Consider the following 10210-nt stretch of genomic DNA (forward strand, 5'->3'; position numbering starts at 1 on the left):
TCAATAAAACTTTTTGAGTACCTATCCTGTTCTGGGCACTCTAGATGTTGAGAATATAAAGATAAATAATAGTACCTGTCTTCAGGGCGTTTGGAGAGTCTAACAATGAGACACATAGATACATATAATTAAAAGACAATGTACTGATATAAGCATAGGATTAGAGATTTACATAGAATTTTACAGGAATACTGAAGAGGGATACTTCACCCTAACAGGAATGCCAGAAGAGGCTTCCTGAAGGAAGTGGTCCTGGAGCTGAATAGGAATTAACCAGGTGAAAGGGTGAAGAGGTATATAGGAGAGAGAGGGCATTCTCAGCAGAAAACAACATATGCAAAGGCAGGAAGTAGGAAACAGAAGGGATGTGTATGTGTATGTAACTAGAAACACTTCATATTGCTACCGTATGAATTACAAGGGAGAGAAGCAAGCAATAGGCTGCAAAAGTGGGCAAACTTCAGATCACTGAGCATCTAGGTCATGTTAAGAAGCTTGAACTTTATTCTACAGACAAAGAAAGACACTCAAGGGTTTTAAGGCTGGGAGTGACACAATCAGATTGTTGTTACAGAATTATGGACAATGGACTAGAAGGGCACATAACTGGAAAAAGAAGGAACAGTTAGGAAACTGGTACAGTAATCCAGATGAAGCCTTGAATTAGGGCTGGGGTTAAGGAGAGAATGTACTGAGAAATCTTAAGAGGTAAAATGAGCAGAATGTAGACAGTAAATATGAGGGTGGAGGTGAATAGAGGGATGATTTCAAGGTATGATCAAACCACTACCAGCAAAGCACTGGATTTAAGCTATTTTTCCAGCAGCAATAATAGGTTTACACAGATTCAGTCATGCTCTCTTACCTGGTCTTTGCATTTGTGAGGCCAGGGATAGAGGTATAGGGCCCAGCAAACACTCAGGCAGAAGTGGTGAGCTTCTCCTTGAGCATCACATTCTAATCAACAAGTAAAGCACCCACAGGCAACCCCAACAAGCCAACATGACATTTCATGGTCCTATCTCTGATGCACCCTCTCTTATAATAACTCCTCTATTGGTAAGCCTCTTGACCCCATTTTGCTCTTTGCCCGTGAAGTCAGTGACCAAGACAAATGCTGACAACATAAATAACTGCCAGCACATCGAACAGTATGTGGTTGAGGGGCAGCAGCATGAACAGCTGTTTTCCCAAAACTTAACCCCAAACTAAGCTTTATTGTAAATAAATTATAAATTATTTACAATAATCTCTGGAGATGAGAAGATATGGGGGAGAGTCCCCTCTGAACCCTTCCCATTCCCCTGATTTATGCAAGCATCATGGTCCTACAGGGACGGAGCAGGAGGGTGTTGTGTGTAATCCACACTAAACCTGGCACTTGTCTTTCTTCTCAGAGTTCCTAACAACCAAATTGAAGGCAAACTGAAAACTAAACCATCAGATGAAATCAAATCTACTGTTTATAAAGTTCATGAATGAAATATATACACACACATGCACACAGTAACACCAAGGCTTACCTTTCTTTTATCTTCATCTGTTGACTCAAATTTGAAAGTAGCCCTATGCTGAAGAGGGAAAAAAGGGAAACAATGTCATTTTAAATACACAGATTTTTCATTTTGTCTATGTAAAAAATATGTCTGTAAAAAAGTTGTCTTCCCATACTATGCCTCAATAGTCTTATTAAAGTAAGAGAGGCACATGAGCAAATAATTGTAAAGCAGTACAAAAAGACTAAAGCAAAAATATATACAGAAGAGCACAGAGTACCGAGCCATTAACTGCCCAGGGAAATCTGGAATGCTTTGCATAGAGTACAGAGCATTTGAGCTGGATCTTGAGGGATGAACAGGAGTTTGCCAGCAGGCAAATGGAAAGCATTCTAGGGATGGAAACAAAGGCTCATGTGTGAAATGATATGATATATTTGTGAAATAAAGCAGCTTTGTCAGAGTGAAACACAGGACACATGTTAGGGGATAAGAGGAGTGGAGAAAGATGAGAATGGGAAAGTAGACTGTACAGAGATTTGGAAGGATCCTCCAAAGTCGCTGAGGAGTTTGTACTTTATTATATGTAATAAGAAATCATGAGACAATTGTAGATAGGAAAAAATTGATAGACTGGTATTTCAGAAAAGTAATTCTGTTAGAATGAGGGTTTAAATCACGGCTCCACCACTTATTAGTTAGGCAAGTAACAAATTATAACTGTATTTCCCATGTGAAAAGAGAGGTGCCTAGTTCACAAAGCTGCTGAGAGGGTTAGAACAGCTAAGGCATATAACATACCATCTCAGTGCCTGGCACATAAACACTAAGTAAATATTAGGATGGTAATAATGATCCTGCCAACAACCTTGAGGAAAAAATAACTGAAAGAAAAGAATTCCATGAGTCTCCTGAAATGATTGGCAACAGTATATTTTCCACTCTGTAGCTGAAATAGAGAATGGAGTAAGTTGACTTGTCCACTGTCAGAGACCGATGGTACCCAAAAAATAGAGCATAAAGTTCCTCATTCTCTTCTCAAGTTTTATTCAAGAGAACTAAGTACTCTTATGAATCCTAAGTTTTCCTTTAAAAAAATCTTTACTGAACATCTCTCTGCCTTTCCTTTGTATTTCTCGTTGGTAACATGGCAACCCGTTAGGAGTTAAGTACAGTAAAAAGATATCACCATTACAGGTGGTTCTGCATGACAGCTTTGTAGAAGAAACAATTTTTGAAATTAAACGAGATGGAGAAATGCTGACAGAGAAGCAGTTTTGAAAGTAAGAAATGGTCAGAGTGAAGACAGAGAGGTAACAGGGAAGGGCCATTTGAGGAAACCTAAGACAAGCTGCCTCACATATGGTTTGTGAAACAATTAAAATGGATGTCAGGTGGTAAGGGCTTGGATTTAAAAATTTATACCTGAATTGGCATATAGGTGACAGGCAACCAGGGGAAGACTCTGAAGGAGGTGTGAACAGTAGCTCATTCTGGAAGAATATTTTGGGTGGTAGTTTACAGGCCAGATCAAAGGAGAGCAAGACTGAGGACATAAAGCTCTCTGAGAAACAGGCATCAATAATCCAGGAGTGATACTGCTGGAGGCAGTATAAATTGACACCAACTTCAAAAACAAAAGTGATTTGGCAACACATAATAGAAACCATAAAAATATTCACACCCTTTGACCCAGAACTTTTACTCCTAGAAATCTAACCTAATGAAATCATCCAGAGGAGAGAAAAATTATATATGTAATCATATTCACTGCAGTGTTATCAAGTATTACGGAAGAAAAAAAGAAAAAAAATTCATCTGATTATTATAGTGCGATTTTTTTTTTTAAATATGGCTAAAAAGTTCTGTAACAACATGGAAAATTATTTATGATGGCAATAAGTGGAAAAACAGTAAAACATCAAATTGTATGTCTATGATGACAGTACCTACATAAATGTATGGATGATTTCAAACAAAGACTTGAGTGTTAAAATGCAAAAATAAATAGGGTTGGTAGAATTTCTGGTGATTCCTCTGACAAAACTCATTGTTGCTACATTATTTTTATAATTAAAAGAAAAAATTTATATAAAAGGTAAATGAATTAATGAATGAACAAGGAAAGAAAGATAATAAGAAAAGGAAGGAAGAACAAAGGCTATAACTTAAGAATTTACAGACCCGAAGTTTAGTAAAAAACTAACATTGAATAAAAGATAAAGAATCAGTATATTGTATGGTTATAAACTGAAGCTTAGTAAAAGCTCACTACAAATGAAAATACATAATTGCACTTAGAACCAAGAAAGCTTAATTTTTGTCATTATATGTGAAATATTAATTCCACACATTATTGGGAATAAATGTACCTAGTTGCCAATATAATAGTTCTCCTAAACTTGTTTTTTTTTTTTTTTTTTTTGCATTTGTGGTAAGGGAACAGAAAAAGAAATCATCTTTTGGAAAGACCCTCATTAAGTTATAAAAACATATTTTAAAAGGTTTCTACGTAGAATTAAATCTTTTAAGGTGATAATTTAAAATAGATCAAGGACTAATTTTTCTTTTTCTTTTTAAATGCAAGGCTGATTCTGTCATAAAACCACAAAATTAAAAAAGAAAAGAAATAAGGAAGGAAGGAAGGGAGGGAGGAAGGGAGGAAAGCAAGCTTTCAAAAGCCCTATCTAACTAACATGAGGGCTTAATTTAATTAGCAAATATACTGTTGAATTTAGAATACACCAATCTATTCAGGCAATACAAGTTGAATTTAGAATACACCAATCTATTCAGAAGCTCAGACCTCTGAGATTGTTTGGGTTCAAAGATGTTGGCTTCTCTAAGGCTGGCTTCTTTTATCCAACTTAGATCATACCTAACCTATTCAGTACCTCTAATTCTTATTCTCTCCTCTTTCTAAGGCTGAAAGGGAGGGGGAAGGGGATCCAGCATTTCTGGCTATAAATGACTTTCTAGAACTGCTGGCCAACAGCCAACCACCTCACCTTCTTTACAAGCTTAATTTCCAGATGAACAGGAGCAACAAGTCAAATAAAACTAAAGAGTAAAACCATTCCTCAATTTAGATACCGAGTAAGTTAAGAACAGGTCAGTGACACATCCAACTCTTGAGGACTCCCCGTGTAGCTTTCACATCCTATGAACAGGCTTAAAAAGCTCAGGCTCAGCAGTTAGATAGCACTGGGTTTGAGTTCAGTACCACTGCTTACTAAAAGTGTGACCTTGGTCAAGTTATTCAACTTTACTACCTGTCATGAGTTTCCTTATCTTTATGTATAGCACCTTGCACACAGCAGGTGTTCAATAAGTGGACACTATTGTTATTATTGCACAGTCTATGCTGAGGCATCCAGCCAAATACTGACCTATTAGAGAACTAAGATTTATTTCATAGATTTCCAAAGATATACTTAAAACAGTACCAATGCAAAGGAATTAACCTAACTGGGGTGGGTGGGTGGGTGGGTGGGTGTGTGTGTGTGTGTGTGTGTGTGTGTGTGTGTGTGTGTGTGTGTGTGTGTGTGTGTGTGTTGTGCTGTGTTTCAGGAACAGAGATTACTTCTAGAACTAAACCCCAGTAACTGAGATTTTATAATCCAATTTGGAAATAAGAACAAGGTATAACAAAAGAACAGCCCACTACACATGCTCCTCTGCAAAAATCTATAGAATGAACTCAGAGTCAGAACTCAATCTCAAAGTGTAAAACAAAAAGTCCTCCTGCATGGTCCAGGATATTTATCAACCTATTCAAACGTGGAGGCTATACTTCTAGAATTGTCCCAATATTAGGTCCCTAGCAGTCAGGTTCCTCTAGCTCATGAATAAAGACCTCACTGCTATCAGTGTTGTTTTCCTCTCTTATGAGGACTACTCTCAGAGGCCTACCTACTTGTCTGTACCTTAAAGAACTTTTACCTTTCATTTGGCCATAAACTTGCCATATTTCCATAATGGAATCCTATTGGTGCTTGCTAAGGGGTAATCATACATCTCGGTGGCTTCTATGGCCACCAAGCTGCCTCTCTGGTTATCATCATAGTTGATGATGATGCTAGGCCTCAGTTTCTCCACCTATTAATTGAGAGTGCTGGACCCAATTATATCTGAGGTTCCTTCTAGTCTAAATATCTTGCATTCAAGGAACTAAGATACTACTAAGCACCTCAAGGCCCTTGACACTGTCTGCTGTTGATAATCACAGTGATAGCAACCAATCTCTCTACTAACTCTGTTAGCAGAACAAGCCTTAAGGGAGGAGAAGAAGCTTAGACAGCCTAGACTAGAGCGATATATACTTCCCACATTAATAGGTCATTCTATAACTAGAGTGGAGGTGATTAGAGCCAAAGGAAATAGTTCTGAAAACCCATTCTCTTCTGTGCTCAATAACACAGAATAGACAGGCGAAAGGCAACATGGCCTTGCAAAAAGAGCCCCAGATATGGAATCTGCAGACTAGGTCTGCCACTTCTAGCTATGTGTCCTTGGGCCCATAGAGAGTTACTTTGTCTTTCTGAACCTCAATTTCCTATTCCCCCCCAAAAAGAGAGAATACTTCCATCCCCCTTGTAAGTTTTAATATGAGGATTTTATGTGATGACATGTGAAAGCACTTAGGATAATACATAGTACATAACAGGCACTCAATAAATGCTAACAGATGAATCGAGAGGAGTGAAAAAACAACCACTCTTCCTATTTTTAAAAAACACTTTCCTATGCTGAGTCAACTTGCAGTATGCCCTTGAGAAACACACAAGTTTCCTTTTTTCTGGGATAGACAGATCTTCCTTCTCCCCAAGATAACAAGGGTCAGTGAATGAAGGAAGAAGGCTTCAAAATTAGAATCTCCTTAACACAGCAGAAATTAGATGTTACCTGGAGCCAGACAGGTAAATGTTACTCTAAACATGATACGACATATTTTGCTAACCATGAAAGAGTGCAAGCATCAAGGAAAAAGAGAAAGAAATCATATACTCTCTTTTTTATCAGGCTACGTCAACTCCATGCTATAAGCTTAATTCCTGACTTTTTTGTTCAAAACTAACAGTTACCGGGTTTTCTTCATCACCAGACACCGTTCTAAATGATCCCTACAAATACCATTTAATCCTGACAACAAAGCTATGACGTAGGCACTATTATCATCCCTGTTTGGCAGATGAGGAAACTGAGGCACAGCAAAGTTAAGTACCTTGTTCTATGCCACACAAATGGTAAGCTGGGGATCAGAGTTCAGGCAGTCTGGCTCCAGAACCTGTGCTCTGGCCACAGGACTTCTTGAGTACCTTGAGCATTAGTGAATGCCTCCTACACGCATTGTACACAGTGTTTGGCATTAAACTTCAGTTAATTAAGGCCTCATAATAACTTAGGTGATAGAACCTTATGTTACAGATAAGGAAAGTGAGACTCAGGCTTAAAATAACTTATCCATAGTCATGAAGCTAATAGATGGCAGATCTGAACCAAGATTTATCTGACTCCAAATTCCACTTTCTTTCCACTATACCTGACTGCCTCCTTTGGAGAACAATGATCCAATCATTCTCTCTCTACGTCATTCATTTCCCTTCTTGGTTAGACTACTCACTGCCTCATAATCACTTCACTCTAAACATTTCCAGATAAGGAAAATAAGGCACATGGTAGGACCCAGGTACTTCTTCAGGTTTTCAGACTCCATTTCCCATAGAACAGGGCAATTTAATTCCATCTCCCCATTCTTATTGCCAGACCACTACAACTGTACTTCCCCTTCTACTTCATCTGCCTCTAGTGTCTCTTGCCTTGAGGGGCAAAGCCCCATTGTCAACATGAAACTCAGCTATTTTCTTTGTATTCTGGACCTCCTATAACCAGCATTAAACATGAAAGCTCTTTTCTGAAGGAGCTGACTGACTCGGTTCACATCAAGACAGTGCATTCTCAAGCTTGGCCCCCAAGTACCACCCTAAACAATACACACTGGGCATTGGAATTTTAAAACCATTCCGAATGTGAAAGGAGAGCTGGGGATGTCCAGAACTTAAGCTCTGATAGCACTTGGCCAGGAGTGGTAAGTGGAAATCAACCTGGAGGGAGATCAAGGAAAGGAAGAGATAAAGTGGAGGAAGCAAATCTGGAGTTCTAATTAGTTTAGCTGTGAAGGGAAGGAGAAATATTGAAGGAGGTGATAAGATCCTGTTGGAGGTTTTTCCCTCCTCCCTTCCATATAGAAGAAAGGTCCTATTTATTGCTGAATACCTGGGATGTAATAAGTGGTAAATAAACACTAGTTGATTCAACACAACGACCAAGTTTTCTGTTGTATTTCTTTATCTTGAAAATCAGTTTGCAGCTGCCTCAAATCTTTTTTGGAAAGCAATTATAAATCAAGTTGAATGAATATATAGTCAGGGCTTCGTATTTGCAGGTTCCACATCCGTGAATTCAACCAACCATGGATCAAAAATATTTGAAAAAAACATTGGAGAAAGTTCCAAAAAGCAAAACTTAAATTAACTGGCAACTAGCTACATAGTATTTACATTGTATTTACAACTATTTACATAGCATTTACACTGTATGATTAGTAATCTAGAGATGGTTATTTAAAGTATAAGGGAGGATGTACATAGGTTATATGCAAATATTATGCCATTTTATATAAGGGACTTGAGCATCCATGGATTTTGGTATCCGTGGGGGAGGGAAAGGGTCCTGGAACAAATCCCCTGCAGATACCAAGGGATGACTGTAATCTCCACAATATGTATGTCTGTGCATTAAATTAATTTCTCCTAAATTAGATAAATATGCAACAGTAAAACATATCAGAAAGTGAAAAAGCTAAGATATGAGTAGAACTGAATCCATGTATCCTCTCAAAGAAAGCAGCATAGTACAGTAAAAGAGGACTCAGAAAACCGAGATTCAAATCTCAGCCCCATCTCTCAATGACTGTGTGAACCTGAGGCAACATCATCCTAAATTTTATCATTTGTGAAATGGCGAACACCACCACTTTCCTCATAGGATTGTTGGGAAGATTAAATGGGAGTGAAGGTGCCTTATTTTTGGATCTTCTCCACATAGGGCAGAAATGGCATACTGGCAGCTCAACAATACAAAGTGTATGGAAGCACAGTGGTGGGCACATAGCAAACACAGAAGGGGAAATCATGAGTGGAAGCAAATGAAAGGAAGAAAGATGTTATATATAGGGTGTGACATGGTGTTGGGTGTGTTTTCACAGAAGTCAGTCATTTCTATAAAGTAGTCTTCTAAATGGAAGAATAAAGGTGTGGTATGTTACCTTTAGAAGTGAGCATGTAAAATTCCTGGAAGGGAAAGTAATGGAGAGCTAACGGTTCTTGAAAAGACATTCAGAGAAGTGACTGGGATATATAAGAAGATACTTTTTTACTGCAGAGTTGTAAAGTGGAAAGAATAATACCTAGGTTGGAATCCTAGCTCAAAAGTATGACCTTGGGCAAGTTACTTAACCGATCTAGAATCTCAATTGCAAAACACAGATAAAACCTCACAGAACTGCTGTCAAGATTAAATGAGATAATGGATGGGAAAGCTGTTAATGCGATACAAACAACAGGTATTATGAGGAGTTAGTCTGCCCCCAGTTACAACATAGTATGTCCATGACCTTGGCGTGATTTCAGTTCCTAGTACCTCGGTTTTCTCATCTATAAAATGGGGAGGATGATACTCTATAAACACTCTGAGAATCAAGTTAGACCATATATGAGACATCACGCCTTGAAAACTGTACAGTGCTGTACGTATATAAAGAACTGCCCTCGTGGCGGATACGTTTTATGCATGTCAAGGCCCGTGTTTATGCACAGAAACACGTATTTTTATGCTATGCAGGTGAGGAAGCCTCGCGTGCATTTATGCATCCAAGAATGGGGCACGGGGCACAGACGCACACTCACGGATTCCGGGGGTGTGACTTGCACGCTTGGGAAGAGAACCGTGGGACAAGCTGCTGGGCCAGAATCAGAGGGGTGGGCGCCAGGGTGGGGGCGGGGGGGGGTACAGGATGCACGGATGGGAAGGGCTGGGGGCACAAACACGCATGCCCAAGCCGGCAACGTTTTCGGGGGAAAGCAACGCGCATCCCCGGAATGAAGGGGGCTGGGAGCGATGCGACGTGCAAGCCCGGGGGGCGGCCGGAGGGTGCTCCACCGCACGCCCGGAGCCAGGGCTCTTTACCTTATCGCTGTAATCCCTCAGGACCCGCTCGATAGCCCCCGCCTCGCCGGCCCGGACGATGTAGAGGGCGCGCTCCTCATCCATGGCCGCAGGTGCGGGGGTGCGGCGGCCGCTCTGCGCGCCCAAGCCGCTGCCTCCAGGTAAACGCCTCGCGCCCCCGCTCGCTCGCTTCTTCCCAGCTTCCTTCCTTCCCTCCTTCCCTCCCTCCCTCTGCCTCCAACCCGCCAGCCTCCGCCCGGGCAGGCCCTACGTCACCGCCCCTCAACTTTCACCCCGCGACGTCACCGGTCCCCCAGCAACCGGCGCCTCGCGGCCACCCCGACAAGGCCCAGGGCTCGGTAGCGGCCTGGCGAACGGCCTGAGGTGGGGTCAGGCCCAAGGCCCTGCTTGCTCTCTTGCCTGTCCCTCCCTCGGAGAAGAGTCCAGCCTTTTACGTGTGCTTTCACAGACAGAGCTGTTCTTCTCTC

At 40.6% G+C, this 10210-nt stretch overlaps 1 protein-coding gene across 6 annotated transcripts in view; it reads right to left on the reverse strand.

Moving 5' to 3' along the window:
• RIC8B (RIC8 guanine nucleotide exchange factor B) overlaps positions 1 to 9930 on the reverse strand; it is a 92395-nt gene extending 82465 nt beyond the window's left edge. For all 6 annotated transcript variants that reach the window (XR_009054571.1, XR_009054570.1, XR_009054569.1 and 3 more), the window contains exons 1-2: positions 9744 to 9930; positions 1524 to 1571 (exon numbers count right to left, since the gene is read on the reverse strand). Coding sequence is in view for 3 of the 6 variants with exons in the window: in XM_057740554.1 (XP_057596537.1) it covers positions 1524 to 1571; positions 9744 to 9827 (132 nt within the window). In the remaining 3 variants the exon portion in view is untranslated. The remainder of the gene's footprint in view (positions 1 to 1523; positions 1572 to 9743) is intronic.
• Between the last annotated feature and the right edge of the window lie 280 nt (positions 9931 to 10210).

The sequence above is a fragment of the Hippopotamus amphibius genome, chromosome 7, assembly GCF_030028045.1.
Source record: "Hippopotamus amphibius kiboko isolate mHipAmp2 chromosome 7, mHipAmp2.hap2, whole genome shotgun sequence".
Taxonomy (NCBI): Eukaryota; Metazoa; Chordata; class Mammalia; order Artiodactyla; family Hippopotamidae; genus Hippopotamus; species Hippopotamus amphibius.